This window comes from Martes martes (assembly GCF_963455335.1).
Source record: "Martes martes genome assembly, chromosome: 6".
Taxonomy (NCBI): Eukaryota; Metazoa; Chordata; class Mammalia; order Carnivora; family Mustelidae; genus Martes; species Martes martes.
This window is the reverse complement of record NC_137893.1, coordinates 136,493,047-136,513,041: the sequence shown is the minus strand read 5'-3', so window position 1 is coordinate 136,513,041 and position 19,995 is coordinate 136,493,047. Positions and strand designations below refer to the sequence as shown.

At 48.0% G+C, this 19,995-nt stretch overlaps 1 protein-coding gene across 1 annotated transcript in view; it reads right to left on the bottom strand.

Annotated features, from left to right (window-relative positions):
- JARID2 (jumonji and AT-rich interaction domain containing 2) overlaps positions 1-6,229 on the bottom strand; it is a 254,521-nt gene extending 248,292 nt beyond the window's left edge. Inside the window, exon 1 of the mRNA XM_080807291.1 lies at positions 5,711-6,229. Coding sequence (XP_080663417.1) covers positions 5,711-5,755 — 45 coding nt within the window. The 5' untranslated portion in view covers positions 5,756-6,229. The remainder of the gene's footprint in view (positions 1-5,710) is intronic.
- Between the last annotated feature and the right edge of the window lie 13,766 nt (positions 6,230-19,995).

Below are 19,995 nucleotides of genomic sequence, written 5' to 3'. Positions count from 1 at the left end.
GAACAGAGTTTGGGCGTAAATGAAGTTCGGTTCCTAAAAGGGAATCACTTGCCAAACAACGCATGTATGTACCCGATCCTTGAGATTTTCCCCGAGTCTTTTAAATGGCAGGCCCTTGTCTAATTAAACGTCCTGTTTTGTTTTTTTAGTAATTCACATTTATTAAGTATTCCCAAAACAGTCAACTTAGAAGTTTTCACAACTCTCAAAAAAAAAAAGGAAAGAAAGAAAAAGAAACCAACTCTCTTTCCACACTTGTTCAAAGGTTTACATAATATTTAACTGTAATTGCAATAATAAGTCTAACTGGAATAACCAGATTTGGAAACAAACAACTGACACTTGGCAAGCCTTCTATGGGTGGGAGCCAAAGGGGACAGAGGCATACACACACCCCAGGGCTACTCACTGACCAGGACCGTCCTGCTGGGGGGTATGACAGCCAGGATGTTCTGCAGCCAACAGAGCAAGTAGGCTGGATAGGTAGAAGGTGGTTAGAAGAGCGGTTATGTAATCCCGGGGGAGCCTTACAGATGGCCCACTAACAGGATTAGAACAATGCAACAGGCACACCTGGCTGGTTCTGTCCCTGGAGCATGCAACTTCTGGATCTCCGGGTTCTGAGTTCCAGTCCCCCCTTGGGTGTATAAATTACTTAAAAATTAATTCTTGGGGCACCTGGGTGGCACAGTGGATTAAACATCTGACTCTCTGTTTCAGCTCAGGTCATGATCTCAGGGTCGTAAGCTCTGCATTCAGCAGGGTTGTCTGCGTAAGATTCTCACTCCCTCTCCCTGTGTCCCCATCATGCTCGCTGGCTCACACTCTCTCAAAAAAATAAAGTCTTTAAAACATAAAATACATTCTTTTTTCTTAAAGACTTTTTATTTATTTATTCGACAGAGATCACAAGCAGGCAGACAGGCAGGCAGAGAGCGGGGCGGGGGGGGGGGGCCTCCTAGCCGAGCAGAGAGCCCGATGTAGGGCTCAATCCCAGGACCCCGAGATCATGACCCGAGCCAAAGGCGGAGGCCTAACCCACTGAGCCACCCAGCCACCCCAAATACATTCTTTTTAAAAAAGAATAACACAACAAAAGGTCCAAAAAAGAAACCTCTTACACTGCAAAACTTTTTAACCGTTTTAGATAAAAATGTCAGGAACCTGGGTCCTAAGAACATCACGATCAAGGGCAAACCTTAAAAATACTCCAGCTTGGCCTTTACCAAGTGTTTTAACGTACAAGGCTTCATATGACTTGTCTGTGTCATCTTCGAATAGTCCCATTTTAAACATAACAGACACCAGAGCTAGATACTCCAACAAAAGATTTTCTTTCTGAACGGGAGAAGCTTAAATAACCTTTGGAGCAGAGGTACATATTAACACTGAAGTTATTTCCAAGGCACCTGGAAGTGAGTCAACAGCCCCCAGCTCATCAATAGGAACTGGGGTGACTTACTATGAGAAAAGACACAGCCATTATACCATCTGAATACCAATTAATTCCAGGTGGCTCTGTAGGCCAATGGAAGACACACAGGTCAGCTACTTGTCTACAAGGAAGTGATCATTGCGCAGGTTAACAGCAACTCGGATTATTCTGGGCCATCACTTTTTTTTCCTTTTAAATTTATAGGACACACTTTGGACGCCTGATAGTCTTCCTTCCATAATCTCTCCATACAGTAACAGCCCATCAAGCGCCCCTGCCCTATACACTTAGGCGACAAAGAATGAAGTTCTCCAGAACTAGGAAACAGAACATGGCAGAAAGAAGGCCATGCAAATAGCGAAGGAAAGGAAAAACACAGCAATTAAATGACATGTACGAGGTTGCTTTTTTTTCCCCTCAGAACTGTGAAATAACCCAATGGTATAAAATTGGGAGGGTGGGGGTGGGGAGCTCATAAATCCTGCCACTGTATTTTGCTGTACTTCTTTTCTCTTTATAATTTTATGTAATTTAACTATAGCAAATCCTGCTTTTGAACCTTGTAAAGTCCACTTTTCCCAGCTCTGTTGAATCACACTGCAACTTCTACATCAGAAAATAAGATACTTAAAGCATGACGGGCTAGTGGTACAAATTCTGCCTGAGCTGTCCTAGAAATCAAACCAGTAATTTGTTTTGGTGCTCACCACATGACTCCGATCTTCGTGTGGCAAAAAAAAATTAATTTCCAACTCATACGTGCTGTAAAGCCTCAAAGATCAAACGGTTCTGAAGCCCAGATACCATCCTCATGATTCTCCCCAGGAATAACCCATCCAGTGGAGTAACGGAAATGGCAGAAAACATCCATGGAGCAAAGACATGCAACTGTTTTTGTTGTCCAAGTGGATTGGGGTTTTGAAAGCAAAAGTTTTCAGTGATTCAAGGTATTGTGGGGGGAGTCGTGCCCAGCACAATTAAGACGAGATTACATTACAATTTGTGAGTTTCTCAAGGATGCCACTTAATACGAAATATAACCATCATTTCTCCCAAAGCCTGCCATCAACAATCGCGCCCCCAAACTCTGCTTTTCGGAGGCAATAAACTGAATGGCAAGGCGGCAGGCAGCTGGGGCTACCGAGGCCAACTGGAGGAAGTGTGCTGCCTTCCACCACACCCCTTGACACAGAGGATACTGTTTTACATATCTCCCGCACAGGATCCTTCCAGGTAAAAGTGAGGGGCAAAGGCAGGTGTTACCCTTTCCATTTTACATTAGTCTCTGAACAGACTCAGACTCTGAGCCTCCTGTCTTACCGTCCGGAACTACTAAGCCCAGGGCACCCCGACACCTAGTTGTCCCCTGCGCTTCCAAGAACACCTATCAATGATGAAGTTTTCCCTGGTCCACTCCCACCCCCCGCCCCAAAAGATAAAGCACAGACCCGGCACAGCGAAGGAGGAGCGCCAACCCCTCCCACGGTATTACAGGGCTCCCAGAAAGAGCAACAGTTGCTGCTGGAACAGGATCACCCGGAAAGGCATCCCCCCACACCCCCCAAAGGCACCCCAAACACGACTTCGAGTGACAAGCTGGCCAAATCCACAACAGTCGTCCTACAAAGCAAAGCCTTCCCTGCATAAAGTTTCCTTGCTTTTTCAAAAGCGCTGCTGAGCGATCCCAGCGACCACCGTAGTCATGCCACACCGTCAGCAGACCTGGAAACAGAAGAGGCGAGACACATTTCTGCAGAAAGGAGGCGTCTCCTCCCTGCTCCCCACCCCCTAAATGGAACCGGAGCTAGGTCGGCAGCCCTCGATGGGGGACCAGAGGCTCCCAAGCGCTCACCTGCGGGGAAGCGCAGCGTTTCGGGGCGGAAGGCGGAGGCCGATCGCATCCTCCTCCTCCTCTTCCTCCTCCCCAGCCGCAGCCCCGCTCCGCCGCGGCCCCCGCCTCCGCTCGCTTCCCTCCTCCCCCGGCCGCCCCGCCGCCTGGAACCTCCCGCCCGACTTTTGACGTCACGGAGGAGGAGGAGAAGGTTCCACCCGGGCCCGTCCCTTTGTGACGTCACAATGACAACAGAACGCGGCCCGGAGCGTCCGGGAACCCGGAGCCGCGGGAGGGAGGGAGAAGGGGGAGGCCGGCGCGAGGCGGGGGGAGAACCGGGGGGCGGGGAGGGGGCGCGCTGACGTCTCGCCGGCTTAACCTGTTGCTCTCGAGACTGCACTGGAGCCGGCGGGCAGGGCCGCAGGGAGCCGTCCCGGCTGCCGCCGCCATGCTCCGCCGTGCGCTCGGCGGGGGGCGCCCGCTGCAGCTGTGCGCCGCGCCGCCCCCACCCGGCACGCCCCCGCCCCCCCGACCGCGCGCCGCGCCGCCCCCTCCCCTCCCTACCCCGGGGCCCAGCAGGCCGCGCCGCCCCCGCGCCCCACCCACCCGCCCGCCCGCCCGCCCGCGGGCCGGCCCGCGCCGAGCCCAGAGCCCGAGCCTGAGCCCGAGCCCCGGCAGCCCGGAGCCCAGCGCCGGAGCCCGCAGCCCGCCCCCTACAGGCCACGCGCGCGCGCCCGCCCAGCCCTGGCCCAGCCCGCCGCGACCCCCGCACGCCCTCCACTCCGCTGCCGGCTCGAGCACGTCGGGAACACGGGCTCGGCTACGCGCCGCTCCCCCGGCGTCAACTCGTGCTCAGCCTCCGGCGGCCGCCGCCGGCCACGGCTCGCGGCCGGACGCCCGGACTCGACACAATCCACTGACCGCCAGCAACAAAAAAAATCCCACCCCACACCGCTCTCCAACTTAGCGAGGTCTGGTATGGGGGTCGGGGGGAGGGGTGGGGGTGGCGGAGGCGGTTCTTGTCCAAGTTCTACCCCATTTGCTTTGTGGCTGCACCCGGATCGGACGTGCCCCGGGAAGGCGTCCACGCTCCAAGGCAAGGTTGTCTCCATGCAGTTTCTACAGCCCGAGTTTAAACTAGTCCTTTGCATTCTACCCAGCCCTCTGCAATGCGGATGTATTTTAATTCTTAAATTCTTTAGGGAACAGCTTTTTTAAGTTGAGCTTGATTATTTAACCTTGCATTTCTTTCATAGTTGAAGTTTACGTGCCTAGATTAGAATCAGCCCTCTAGAAGAGGCATTCGGCTTTTTCATTAAATGTATTTTTTTTTTAAACAAAAACCACTGCCCCGAAGGTCATCTACCATTACACACATCACGCTGCTCAAAAAGGGAAAATATTAACACTAATTTGTCGGCTCGAGTTAAATAAAACTTTCTTATAACGTTGCATTATTCCTAGTGTATATTCATTTGGGCTTTTAAAAAAAAAAATGGGCTCTTTGATTTAAAGCATGCAGCTAATCACCGATCACTCGAGTGCATATTTGGTTAATCCTCCGTCCCCCTCTACCCTCCCTCCCCCCAAACTTAAAAAAAAAAAGCCATACACAAAACAAAAACACTCCCCATGCCAATCAAAACGTAGCTGTACTATGCACAAAACAAATTTAACTATTCCAAGCCATTTAAATCTCTGAATAATCGCCCAATTTCAGAAGCCTAGTTAACAGGGAGAATTTATTTGTAGTCACTTACACATGCATTCACGTACCTACTTAGAAACATTAGCTATATTGTATGTCTTTTTCCCCTAAAACTGGAAACCATGAATTTTTAAACAAAACCAGTCCCATTATTAAAGTCAATCCCAACAAATGCATTCGCTGTAACATGATTCCCAACTGGTTTACGTTGCGAACCAAATAAGCCAAACGACCACATACATTAAATCTGATGTGCCAGTGCAAGGAACAAGATCGCCATAATCGGACCCTCGATTGCAACTTAAAGGGCTTACAGCACACACGCGTTACACGATTTTCCAAATAACATTAATAATAATAACACAAGCTCATTTGCATGCAAAGTGCAATATGGGGCCAAATCCGCCCGAGAATGCAGTTTAGTTACATTACCGCAGCCCCCCAACCCCCTCCCCAAACACCACCAAAATCCCTAGCCTTTCATCTAAAACTAGATTATGGTTGTGTCATTCGAGGTCAATTTATTCACTTGAGGTATCGCTACACCAATCTGTTTTTTCATCCAAACTAGGCAGACACGACTTTGCCTGAAAAGCCCTCTTTCAGAAAAGAAAGAAACAGCCTTATCGGACGCTGTGTTTAAAAACCCTTCAGCAGCAGAATTATCTATAAACTTGACATTCACAGCCATTGCTTAAAACTGCAAGTCAAAGGATGTGTTGTTAAGAGCACTTACGTATTTCTTCTGAATGATATTCCTCTTGGGTCTTTCCTTGCTCATTCTGAGATCCAAATGCTGATTGCAAAAGGGGACAATTGCTTCATGAATTTAAAGCCGTCAGAAATTTGCAAAAAAATATCCTGGTGGTTTTTATTGTTGTTGGTGGTGGTTGATCTTGTAATCCGACTTTTCTTCCTCTTCCCCCAAAGCCCGATTCGCCTTGAAATAAATCCGAAATTGGGAAGGAAAAAAAAAAAAAAAAGAGCCAAAGACGAACGAAGCAAACAAAAAAAAATTCACTTTAGTAAAACACTCATAATGGAAAATTTCCCCCGAAACACACACACACACAAAAAAAAAACCGACGCCCTTCACTCCCCCCCTTTTTCCTCCAAAAACTACATCAGCGAAACGTGAAGGTCCTTAGTGTCTGATCTGTAGTTACATCTTGGAAAAGAAAAGGGAAAGATAAATAAAAAATGTTGGAAGTCACGTTTGTGCTGCAGCAGCAGTGCGAGCAGAAGAGTCAACTCCAGCGGCGGCGGCGGCGGCGGCAGCACCACAGCGAGGGCTCGCCGAGTCTCTTTTTTCCAAGCCCCCTAACCAATGAGAGAGAGGCTATCCAGCCCAACTTTAAATGGACTCTGCTTTTATACAAGTTAGGGCTCCTCGGGTAATTCCCCGACGGACGCTAGCCGAAAACTCCCACAGCTGAGCCGCCAGACGCCCGCCTACTCCGGCGCCGACCGGCCCCGGCCCAGTCCGGAGGACCCCCGCAGCCCCGTCGACTAGACACCCGAGAAGCTTCGACGAACCCTTCCCGGGCAAACCCTCAGCCATCGCTCCCACGCCGAGCCTAGGAGTGGAATTGAGAGAGGCTCCCTAGCCCAATGCATGGCACGCTCGGTCGCTCCACCTCACCCCCTTCCCCAGCTTGCCGCTCACCCCACAACCGCCGCACGCCAGCCCCCGCCACTGCCCTCGCGTCTACCTGCAGTCGGGCTGCTGGATACCAGTGCCCTAGGACGCCCGGCCCCGGGGAGAGCCGCCTATTCCCGGGGCACCTTAGAATGGTCCCCTTGATCTTCTGGAAGTTGTAGTCCCCCGACTACAAAATGGCTATGGCCACGGGAGCTGGGAACTACAATTCCCAGCCTGCCCCGCAAGCCTGTCACTCAACTCCCCACCCTCCTCCTCGCCCCCTCCCCCTCACCGGCCCTGCCAACAAACGCTTGGATGTGTCCCGCGTGTGACACTGCTAGAGGCTGGCTCGGGATTGGCCCGCAGAGCGTGTGGTCCGCGAGCGAGGAACTCCCCACGCCGGCCCGCCCCCGCCCCCGCCCCCGGGCCCCGGGCCCCGGCCCCCCTCCCCCGGCGGCGCCCCGCCCCCACCCGCGGCGCGAACCGCCTGTGGAATCGAGGAATCGCGCGCGCGCCGGCCCGAGCCGAGCGGCGGGGGAGGGACGCGAGGCTTCTGGGGGGAAGGCCTCGGAGCGTGGCGGCGCGGGGGGCGGTGGCGGCGAGGGGTTGGAGCCCGTCCTAAGGAAAACTGGGCCACGCACCAAGAGGAATCCTCGGTGCGAACTAGTTGATCGGCGGCGCCTGCTGCCTGTGCCGCGCAGCCGGTGTCAGCTCAGGACACCGCCTCGCGTATTCGCACACGGCGTGCTGCGGCCGGGCCGGGGTAGGCTGAGGTCACCTCGGCCGGCGCCCCGCAGCCGCACGCGCTGGAAGGCCACCTCCTGGCGCGGCACGCGGCCCGCCGACTGAGCCCGGCGTCGGGGGTGGCCGGGAAGGGCCCCCGGGCCGGCCGCCTCCGACGAGAGAGAGCCCGCCCGGGACGTCCCGCTCGAGCTCTGCCCTCAGAGCCTGGCGCCGGGGGTGCCCGCGGGCGAACGAGGCTAACGCGCGGAGGGAGCCGCGCGGCCGTGCAGACTGCAGGGAAGCGTCTGGAACGCCGAGTGCGGGGAACGTGCACCGCGCGGGCCACGCGGGAGCCGCCTTCTACCTGCCTCTGCCCCGCGATGTGCTTATTTAATAGCTGCCTGGAAGGAAGGAGCAGGGCCCCCGCTCTGTCTCCTCGGGCCTTCGCCTTCTTCACAACTTCGTCAAGTCTTACGGGGCCATTGTGCATCATAAATGTCCTTGTTTTAACTGTGGCTGCGGAGAAGTCATGTTTTAAATTATCTTCTCCCAGGCTCCCCTCCGGGTAAATGACAAGTGGGGTCACTCACATAGGCTCGTGCTCGCTGCGATATGCCTTACTCTCCTTCCCATCCCGTGGATTCTCTACCTTGAAAGGAGAACTACTCCTCCGGCAACACAGTCGGTTAGGTTTTTACGCGCCCCGGCGTTTCAGGAGGTGACCGTGGTCTATCTAGAAAGTTCTCCGAAACGGGTGGTGAGAGACCTGGATTCAAATCACACCCTAACCCTCGCTAAAAGCCTGGCTGGTGGCCTCTCCGAGCTTGTTGAGCTTGTCGTTGGCCTAGTCCACGGATTCGGGGAGACCAGACCTTAAGGGGGGGGATTAGGTAATAACATTAACCTAGCTAAAGGACCAGCCACGTTATAGGAACCTCTCGGTAGACGAATGAAAATGCCTTTTTCAAAGGCTTTTTCATTATTGCTCTACCTTTTTAAAAAATCTGAATGCCTTTTTTTAAAAACAATTTTGTCTTACATTCATTTCACAATCAGAAAAATAAGTGGCCTTCTGTGCCTCGATATTGCAAAACTTGTTTGCCGGGGCCATTTGCTCGGGAGGGCTCAACAGAACAGACTCCACTGTTCAGGACTGGCCACCCAAGTGACTTTATGCTTAGGTTACAACGAGGTGTTTTCGAAAGATTTTCTGATCATTACGACCTGTATACTGGAGGTCTGCGCTCCTCCACAGTGTTATGGTTTTAACCAGTTTTCTGGAGGTTTAATGTCAGATCTGTCGTTCCCCAGGCAAAATATTAAAGAACAAAGGTGGGTTTCTTTGGTTTCCTGAGCCAGCCCTGAGGCTGGGCTGCTCTGTCCCAGGCCTGGGAACTCCCCTGCTGGGCTACCAACTTCAGGTCACCACACACACAAACTAAAAACCTGTCTAGCTGAGGCTTGAGGGCAGGGGAAAGGAAGGAATTTGCTCCTTTCCAAAAGATTTGGATAACATTCCTGTTGTTTTGCGTGAAAAGGAAAACAAATTGGCCTTTTTGGTGATTTAAAGCTTTTCCTGTTGTGGAAGGCACTGTCTCCTGATGGACATCCTTTCCCCTGCTACTTTGGCAAAGTTGTATATTATCTTTCCTTTCTTTTTCCTTTTTTGTTTGTTTGTTTGTTTTCTTTCAATCCAATTGACTCTCTCCTGATGATTTTAACTCCTCACAGCGATTCTCTTGATGTCTTCCCAGTCGGGGCAGTAGGGAGGGGAAGGATGGAGGGAAGACCTCACTAGGTGCATGGCTCCTAGAGGACCTGCCAGCACCTGTCCTCATCCCTGAAGACATACGGAGAAGCCTTCACGTCCTTTGTGAAGAAACACACAGCTGAGTACAAAAGGCAGACTTAACAGTGGATAGCGATACCCCTAAAAAGTGCTAATTCGCTGGGGCATCTGGGTGGCTCAGTCGGTGAAGCGTCTGCCTTCAGCTCAGGTCATGATCCCAGGGTGCTGAGATCAAGTCCCACATCAGTCTCCCTGCTCAACGGAGAGTCTGCTTCTCCCTCTCCCTCTGCTCTTCCCCCACTGCTTGTGCGCTTTCTCTCTCTCCCAAATAAGTAAATTAAAAAAAAAAAAAAGTGCTAATTAGCAACAGGGAAAAACATGCTAAAGGGAACTCAACACTTCTAGTTTCCCTAGGAACTAGGGAGTTTTGAAGGCTGAGTAGGGGTTCAGTAGTTTGAAGGAAGCCAAGCAACTCTGCAGCATGGAACTAAAAACAAGAACTCCAAAAACACCAAATTTGTGGATAGGACACAATTTGTGTTTGGGAGTGACTAGAAATGAAATTCCAAGAGGTAAGCAGGAGCCAGGACCAGAAAGGCTCAGTATGCCAGGCAAAGGAGTTTGAACTTTGCCCAGAGGCTAAATGGAACCTTAGGATTTTCACTGGAGATACAAAGCAGATTTGTGTTTTTGGAGAGTAGTTCTGCCTGTATGAGAGATGAAATTAAGGATTGGAGAAAAGAAAGAGACTGGAGGCAGGCAGACCTAGAAACACATTGCAATGTTACTGCATAAATGAGGTGAGAAATGGTTGTGATCTGACCCCAGTGACAGAGGAAATACATAGAGAGCAGAGGACAGGTTGAGAAATATTTAGAATGTCAAAAGTCCAACGGACTTGGGAACTGGTTAGCTGGAGGGAATGGTGACTAACAGGGTAGAGTCTAAAATGGTTCCTTAATCTTACTTTTTATGCTCTTTTATATTTAGGTTAATTAGCTACTCTGGGAAGGATGGGAACGTGAAGGAGGGGAAAGAGGAAGAGGTGGCAAATCATCAGACACAGATAAGAGCAGGTGCTCACTCTTCTGGGTTCACATCTGGACAGGTGATCATATTAACATGGGCTTTCTAGGGGCGCCTGGGTGGCTCAGTGGGTTAAAGCCTCTGCCTTCGGCTCAGGTCATGATCCGAGAGTCCTGGGATCGAGCCCCACATCGGGCTCTCTGCTCCGCAGGGAGCCTGCTTCCTCTTCTCTCTCTCTCTCTCTGCCTGCCTCTCTGCCTCCTTGTGATCTCCGTCTGTCAAATAAATAAAATCTTAAAAAAAAAAAAAAAGGGCTTTCTAGCCTACCATCCAGTTTACAGTAAGAAATGACAGGGAGGGGCACCTGGGTAGCTCAGTCGGTTAAGCGTCTGCCTTTGGCTCAGGTCATGAACCCAGGGGCCCGGGATTGAGTCCCACAATGGGCTCCATGCTCAGCAGGGAGCCTGCTTCTCCCTCTCCCTCTGCCTGCCACTCCCTCGCTTGTGCTCTCTTTCTGTCAAATAAATAAAACCTTAAAAAAAAAAAAAAGGTGGGGGAAAGGATTGCAAGTTAATAAAGACCAAGTACAGAGCAATAATCCATAGTCCTATATTACATACATATTGAAATTTCCCTCTTAATCCAGGCAATGGCACCGATCATCCCACCTGCTTCCAAAAACCAATCACATGCATGGTTCTCTCAAGAAACAACAAGACTCCTCTTCTGCAGAAATCCTTCCCTAACAATACGTATTTCACCCCTTTATATCATATACTAACTTGTTCACATTCTCCAGTTTAATCTTATGTTCCCATCTCTTCTCTCCAAATAAAAAAAAAAGCTTTCCGAAGTCAGAGATCATGCTACCTACTTCTCCTATGCTCCCCAAAGCTCCAGAGACTTCCTAGAATTTGGAAGTATCCGGTAAATGTTTACTACTGAATATTTCACCGAAACCGTAATGGCCACTTATTTAGACTACTGGCCAGCCATCTGGTCTTACCGTCACCTCCAATTCCATTCTGGAACACTACTACTTCTCCTCTTGCAGTATCCAAATCCAGTATCGCCTTGTACGCTCTTCCCTGGCCACAGTCCTATGTCCAGTTCAGCCTGGCTGTTTGGCTTACTCATTCCTGCGTTCTCATTGCCCCTGTTACTTTGGTCACTTTTTTTTTAAAGAGTTATTTATTTATTTATTTATTTGGGAGCGGTGAAGGGGGAGGCATGGAGGGAGACGGAGAAAATCTACAGCCGACTCCCTGCTGAGGGCAGAGCCCCCTGCGGGGCTAGATCCCACACCCTGAATTCACGACCCAAGCCACAATCAAAAGTCAGATCCTTAACTGCCTGAACCACCCTGGTGCCCCAGGCACATTTTTTAAAAATAAAAACGGTATATGTTGAAGGTGTACAACATGATATTTTGACATGCATATTCATTTTGAATGACTCCTGTGGTCGAGCTAATTAACATACCGACCCCCTCACCTGGTTACGATCAGCCATATTTTTTGAGCTTTAAAATGTTGTTCCATGTTTTCTTGTTTTCTGGTGATGTCATTTGTATATCTTGTGTCTCCTAACTAGATGGAAAATTTCATGGAGCTGTGATTCTTCTCATAGTCAGATAACCCTAGGCAATGAGCCCAATCCCTGGATGGGAATCAGATGTTTCTAATATTAACTTTGTGAGTGACCTTAAGCCATTCATTTGACCCCTATGGACCTCGGCTTCACCATCTATAAAACGAGAGGGTTAAATTCAATTATCACTGAAGATATTTCTGGATCCAACATGCTCTAATCTTACTTTCACCTTCGTACTGTGCTTTGTTGCTTCCCTCTCGGTGCTGGCCTCTAAGTCAGACTTAAGTAGACAGTTGTCGAGTAGGAACTGCTGGTGCAACTTTCTTTATACCTGTACATTAATAATTTTTAAATAGAATCTTTATTTCTCTGTGATATCTAGTGATAGGTTTTTATAGTCCTTAAAGCACAGTCATAATAATATCATTTAATCCATAAAACAACCTGGATCCAGATGGGTATTATCGTCCTGACTCTTCCAGTGTGAAAGTACATGTAAAGAGGTTGTGATTTGCTCAAGGTCATACACAGAGTAGGGTGACAGAGCCAGGAGTGAAATCCAGTGTTCCTGGCTCCACATCCCGCCCTGGTTTCCCAAAGTGTGATCCAAGACACATCATTCCATGAAATGTTACTAAATATGGCTGGAAAGAAAGGGATGCTTTGACAAAATAGATGTGGAAATTGCTAGCTCACACAAAGATAACTTGATTACCACAGGATGTTTTCAATCAATCTCAAAAAGGCATACAGTTTTCCAAACTTATTTGGCCATTTTTTTTAAGATCTTATTTATTTATGAGAGAGAGAGAGAGAGAGAGAATGAGCAGTGGGGAGGGGCAGAAGGGAGAGGGAGAAGCAGGCTCCCCACTGAGCAGGGAGTACGACATGGGACTCCATCCCAGGACCCTGAGATCATGACCTGAACCAAAGGAAGATACTTAACCCACTGAGCCACCCAGGCGCCCCCCCAAGAAGTCTTTTTTTTTTTTTTTAAAGAAAGAGCTTGTGGGGGTACTTGGGGGTTCGGTTGGTTAACCGTCCAACTCTTGATTTGGGTTCGGGTCATGATCTCAGGGCACAGGGACTCCACACTCAGGGCAGAGTCTGGTTAAGATTCTCACTCCCTCTCCCTTTGCACCCCCACCTCACGCTTGGGCGTGCACTCTCTCAAATAAATAAATAAAACAAATCTTTAAATTAAAAAAAAAAAAAGTAGCTCGTACCCACGGAACAGTGTTGGAGACATACTTCACCCAATAGAAGGAATTTACGTTTCATAAATGATTGCTGACTAACCATAATTCTTACCTTAGTGACTGAATACTTTATGTGAAGTTTCTAATTTTATATAGGTCGGCCTTCATAGGTGGGGGGAGGGAGTAATGAAGAGGGATGTAAAAAATTATCTTTGACTGACATCAGGTTTATAAATAACTATGAGCCAGTGCGCTGAGAAGTTAGGGGCTTCTATTGAAAGAAGGTAGAACAGCTATTTCAAGCTGACTGAGATTTGCAAGAGTATTTTAAAACACACTAGGAGGTAAACTCAGAAGTAAACAGCCTTCTTAAGAGTGAGTGATGTCAAGGAGACATTAGTTCTTTTTGTTATTCCCTGCTTCCTGTCCCTGAATTTACAGTCAGATTTGTCAAGCCTCACTAAAATGCCAGTGTAAACCCAACACAATAAAATGATGTTTTTAAAATCTGGTTGTCAGTGGACCTTGTTTACATGAGTCACTGAAAGTCCCTGGTTCTCTGGATGATTTGAAATTTTTGGATTGTCATTACTATTCTGCTTAGACTGCCTCTCGTGTTACTGCAAGAGACCTGGCCCTGATTCAGAAACTCTGGTAAAGGAGCCAAGACGGGAAACCTGCAGTTCCTAAGAATAGAAGTTACTGTTTATAATAATACTGTACTCTGTGTTTGGGGGGAAAAAATCTTAGGAGCGATCAACTAATCCACAGGAAATCATTAGGAGGAAACTGAGTCACAGAGGTTACCGGGCTCCCTTAGTTGGCAGGGATAGAGGGGGAGGAGCCGTATTCAAGGGGACACTTTCTCTTGCGAGTGAAAGAAGCCCCAATGAAAATGGCTACCGGAAAAATGGGGGGGAAGCGGGGTGGGGTCCACCTAGCTGGGAAGTCCGGGGTCAGAGTTTCAGGGATACAAATAATGTCCATTTTTCTACCCTCCCTCCTTCCTTCGCATTCTCTCTCCATTCACCTTTACATTTCCTCCTCCTGTCAGCCTCTCTGGCCTCTCCGTGCAGCCAGTGAGGATAGCCCCAAAGAAAACACTTCTTTCCCACTGGGAGTGTGGGGCGTACGGCAGAGGTGGTTATCAGAAGGAGTAGAAGGAAAATATTCTGGGCGGCAAAAAAAAGGACCGCGATCACACCCACCGCAGAACATTCGTTCTTCAACCTGCTCAGCCCTGGGCACGTAGGAGAACAATGCCCTTTCACCAGTCAGGAGCCTAAGGAGTCTTGTTCTCCGCTGCCTGGGGCTGCACTCGTTCAAGCTCACTTCCAAAAAGTTTACGTTTTTCACAGACACAAGGCTCACACCAAGATGCTGCTTGATCTTCCTATCAGACACTTCCGCCCACAGCTCCAAGGCATCCGTGTGCTGATCAACAAAAACACAGCCAATCTCCTGCAAAACCGTAACGTCTGCCAAGTTTATATTGTTTTTTTTCCCAAAACCTAAATGTTTCTAAAACCCCAGATTCACCTACATCTCTACAGAAACCTGGAGCGATCTCCCTTTCTGATCCCACACACATACACACATACACACAAACACACACACACACACACAAACGCAGAGTAAAACATCATAAAAAAAACTCAGACATCAGCAGTTACACTGTGACGGAAACTTGGTGGATTATTAATTTCCAGATGTTTGTCTTCCTCTCAATTGTCAAGGATTCACTGAAAGAAAACATTTGTTGAACATTTATTAAGGACGCAAAATTAAACACAGACCTTGTCCTCAAAGCATGCTTTTTGTGCAAAGCACTAAGAATTTTGTCCCTTGTGCAAGGAACGGCGAGGAAGACCAAAGGCCTGGGAAGACATTTGCAGGTAGAAGTGGGGGGTGGGAGGGCCTCTAGGCTCTACTCAGCTGAGGGCTGGCCAGGAGTTGCTCTGGTCTTGACCCTGACAGGGGTCCCCATTCCTTAACCCCAAACCCTGTCTACTTAACCCTCAGCCCTGAGGCTCATAGATGCCAACCAAGGACCCAGAAGTTCAGCCCTCTCTTTTTTTTTTTTTTTTTTTTTGCCTTCTAACTTATATTTGTTCATTCCTTCATTGGTCCGATTATTAATCCAAAGAGTACTCAGAAAGGACTTCCAGTGCTCCCCTCTCCATGCTCTCCCCTCTGTTCATCCTTGCAGGCCTCCCGACTGAGCACAGCAGAGCTTCTGTTGCCTTTAGCCCAGCTGTCCTCACGTAGGAAAAGCAGCCAGGGTGGGACAAGGGGAGAAGCACGGACTGTCAGGGAAATCCAGAGAACCTGAGACAAGGCAAAGGAACCCGGATTACCAGAATCTGGCCTTTGCTTTTACAAAATGACGGTGTTTTTAGGTATCTGTGTGTGGGCCTGTGCGTAAGATAAAGGAAGAAAAGGCTTCTAAACTGGTGTCTAGCATCTAGAGAATTTGAGGCACATATGATTCTAGATAAATACAGGTATCAAGAGAAAAACTATGAAACCAGAGTGATTGTTTTCACACAGGATGGCTTGATGGCACGATTATGCTGGGAATCTGAAGGCTTGAGGTTTAGTTTCAGCTTTTTGTGACCTTGGACCAGTCACTTGGCTAGGCCTGCCTTCGTTTGTGAAAAAAGGAACTGACCTAGAGGTGCCCTGAAGACCTTTGCCAATGTAACATTCTGTGATTACATACCAAACAATATTAATCTTGGTAATCTGTGATCATACCAGTTTTATACAACACGGTTAATGTTGTTGTAAATTTTTAGTACCAGCAGTGAATTCTTAGTGCATAAACTATGGACGTGGTTTATGCAGTGTTCATAGACTCATAGTACATAAACAGACACCCTTATCAGAAACCTCAGGGAAGGAAAGCCAGAGAGGGAGGGAGGGAGGGAAAGATGAGGGAGGCGAGAAAGGGAGGGATGGGGGGAGGGGACAAACATTAGTCACAGTCATGCTTTGGACACTCTGTGACGATCAATATTTTTGAAGATGAGACTAGAGTCCCATTCGGTAAGGGAATCCGTAACTCTCAGGCAACCTAGGACCCAGACTTGGTCCCCTGGGTTTCTCTCGACACAGAAGGCAGGAGAAACCACGAGGAAGGAGGCTAGACTTTCTGAAGTTACTACAGAGTCGATCATTGGAGAGTTCTCGGGCACGTCAATTGCCTGCACCTGTGCCAGGCTTTCCAGGTGTCAGACATAGATGATCGGGATCACATTCCTCACACTTACAAAGCACCTAGCACTTACCTAGCAAAATATCTATCACAGAGTGGAGAAATTGCTTCTTAAATAAATGAATGGGATTTGGCACTGTGCCAATTATCATCTGGTTCACAAATAATTCCCTGTGCATCTGGAGTGCTCTTTCAAATGGGTCAGCTCCCACCAAGCATTTGCAATTACAGAGGAAGGGAAACTGTTTGACAAGTGGCATTTAAAAGAGCTCCGTCTTTGCTTTCCAGCCAGCACTTGTCTTACAAAATGTCCAAAGAAGGGAGGACGCAATGAGAAATTACCAAAATACTTCAGTAGTGTAACAAGCCCAGACATCTTCATATGGTGAGTCTAAAACTCAAGACCAGTATAGATACATTCATCTGACAAGTGGTATTTGTCTGCTGCTGTTATGGACTGAATGGTGTCCGCCTTCCCCCTAAAAATTAACCTGTTGAATGCCTACCCCTCAGTACCTCAGAATTGTTTGCATTTGGAAGTAGGGTGTTTAAAGAGGTCATGACGTTATAATGAGGTCATTGGGGTGAGCCCTAATCCAGTATGACCGGGGTCCTTACAAAAGGGGAAATTGGGACGGACACACACAAAGAGCGAAGACCAGGAGGGGAAGGAGAGAAGGCGGCCATCTTACAAGCCAACAAGAGAGGCTTCAGAAGAAATCAACTCCACTGACACCTCCGTCTTGGACTTCTAGCTTCCAGAAGTGCGGTGGGAATACATTTCTGTTGTTTAAGCCATCCAGTCTTTCGTACTTTGTTATGGCAATGCCAGGAAAGTAATACGGTTGCCTTGTAAATTAAATCTTTGATATATGGAAATAAAACTAACTGGTGACGGTAAGGGCCTGATGTTGTTGTTTTTCTAGTCACGGGGATAGTTTGTGTGGCTCTATTTTCCCTCCCACTTATGCTGAGACATAAATTTGCAAGACGGTATTTGAGATTAGGATCCTCCATTGATGATACTCCCAGCCCTCGGTCTCTTAGCCATGGTCTTTCTGGGGAACATGGGTATGGGGAGTGCGGTGGGGAGGGTAAGAGATGAAGTTCTTACTTCTCTGTGTTGTGGCCCAAGGATTGGTCTGATATTTACAGCCAGCACAAGGGCTTAAGAAAACTACCTTGTTCTTTCCAAGAACCAGCAACATCCATTGGCTATTTGGGGGGTTTTTCCTGCTAAAGAATAAGAAGGAAGGGTTTCAAAAAGATAGAATTGCTTTCTCTGCCTAAAAATTTTCTTCTCCTACCCCAGTTTTTAAATAAAGAAACAGCCAAAGTATTTCCTCTCACTGGTTTAGCAAATGGGTTTATACTGTGATAGCATATTATTTAAGCACAATTTAAATGTTTATAATAGTTGACATAATTTTAAAAGCCCAACAGGTATGGCCTTCACATCCCCCAAAGTAACTGTTATATATCGACAGCCCAAATTATTATCTAGGTGAAGAGAGGAACTTAATAACATACCTAATTTCTCAAATCTGTGGTCAAGGTTGACCACAGATCATTTGCTGCCCTTTTAGGTAGTTAATTGGCTTACATCGTTAGAGTTCTACTATTAGAATAACATTTTTGAGAAGAAAAGAAAATGTATCCCTTTGGGAGAAGGCCCTCCAAGATCTAGGGATCTATTTTTAAATGAAAATTCTATGAAAGAGTTTTAAAACCATTATTAATCATTAATACATTAGCATGAATTAAGTATCAGAGATTAGTAAGCCAGACTTCTAGAAAGGTCTAAGGAAACAAAATGAGAAAGTGTGATGATGTATGTTAGGTTCTTCCACTTTAGAATAGGCAAGAATCTTCAGAACACTTGTTTGAAATGCAGATTCCTGGCCACTAGGCTAGAATTCTCCTTTAGTAGGTCGAGGGTGCAGTTTAGGAATTTGCCTTTATTTTATTATTTTTTTTAAAGATTTTATTTATTTATTTGACAGACAGAGATCACAAGGAGGCAGAGAGGCAGGCAGAGGGAGAGGGGGAAGCAGGCTCCCCGCTGAGCAGAGAGCCTGATGTGGGGCTCGATCCCAGGACCCTGAGATCATGACCTGAGCTGAAGGCAGAGGCTTAACCCACTGAGCCACCCAGGTGCCCCTAGGAATTTGCCTTTAAACAAGCACTCTGGGTGTTTCTTCTGCGGTCCATCTTTTTTTTTTTTTTTTTTAAAGATTTTATTTATTTACTTGACAGATAGAGATCACAAGTAGGCAGAAAGGCAGGCAGAGAGAGAGGGGGAAGCAGGCTCCCCGCTGAGCAGGGAGTCTGATGTGGGGCTCGATCCCAGGACCCTGGGATCATGACCTGAGCTGAAGGCAGAGGCTTCAACCTCTGAGCCACGCAGGCGCCCCTTCTGCGGTCCATCTTATGCTGGAGGTTTAGAGAAACACTGGCCTCCATGATGCCCTCCCGATACTCTGTCATGCGTTGTCCAAGCCTTTCAGAGATGGATCTCCTACAAGCCTCATTTAGTCATCCAGAGAGCCCCTGGCTTTTAATGTCCCCGAGATCACAATTATTCCCTATGGACCAAACACCCTAAAGTGACCGGAAATGTATTACTTACTGACTCCTGACATGATCCGGTTAGAACGGGTGTCTAATTAGAACTGGCGTCCAAATTCTAGAACCTCTTGTGCTCTGGTTAGACTCTATGTTGAGAGGGGAGTCTGAACCAGATACAGAGTCGGAGTCAGGTTCTGCCCGGGGAGATTTAGCCCAATGTTAGCTGTTTGGGGAAAGAAGCATTAGGAGAAGCGGGGAGTTAAGGAATCCAGAAAGAGAAGGTAAAAGAATGCCAGAGATTTCTTTTAGGTGAGTCCTGCTTTATAGACAGTTACAGTTGTTTCTTTTTTTTTTTTTTAAACATTTTATTTATTTATTTGAGAGAGAGCATGAGAAGGGGGAGGGTCAGAGGGAGAAGCAGACTCCCTGCCGAGCAGGGAGCCCGACGCGGGACTCTATCCCCGCACTCCAGGATCATGACCTGAGCTGAAGGCAGCCGCTCAACCAACTGAGCCACCCAGGCGCCCGTTACAGTTGTTTTTTATGCTTTTCTGGCAGTACAATGTATTACAAATATCTTTTATATCTCATTTCTCTTATCAATAAAAAGAAGGAGTTATCACATACTCTAGTATGGATTTTGATGAGGCAAATATATTGGAAATACAAAAACCAACTGAAAGGAAAAGCAGTCGAGAAACACAGGTATCATTGTAGATATCCTTTAGCAGATGATACAGATAAGTTCCTGAAATATTGACTATAAAGCAGATTCTGCACAATTAGCTTTTCCTAACGTCTCATCAGAATACTGCAAATGCATTCTTCTGAAAAATGATTTCAGTATACACTTGTACAACAGCCTCCTCATATCCAACATCTAAGTACCCAGTCCACCCTTCTACACACTCTGGCCTATTGTCCTAAAATACATGTAACCATTCCCTTCCTCAAAACCCTAGATTGTGCCCTAATCCATGAAAACTCTCTGTGATGACCCACAAGACTATTACTACTCCTGGCATTAAGTGACCAGAACAGGACTTGGCCGCCCTCTGTCAATGCCTTCAGGCCCAAGACCAGTCCAAGGGACTCTTCCTTTGCCATTCCCATACTCTACTTCTTCAGCTTGAAAATCACCAACTCAGGGTGCCTGGGTGGCTCAGTGGTTAAGCCTCTGCCTTTGGCTCAGGTCATGATCTCAGGGTCCTGGGATCGAGCCCCAAATCGGGCTCTTTGCTCAGCAGGGAGCCTGCTTCCCCCT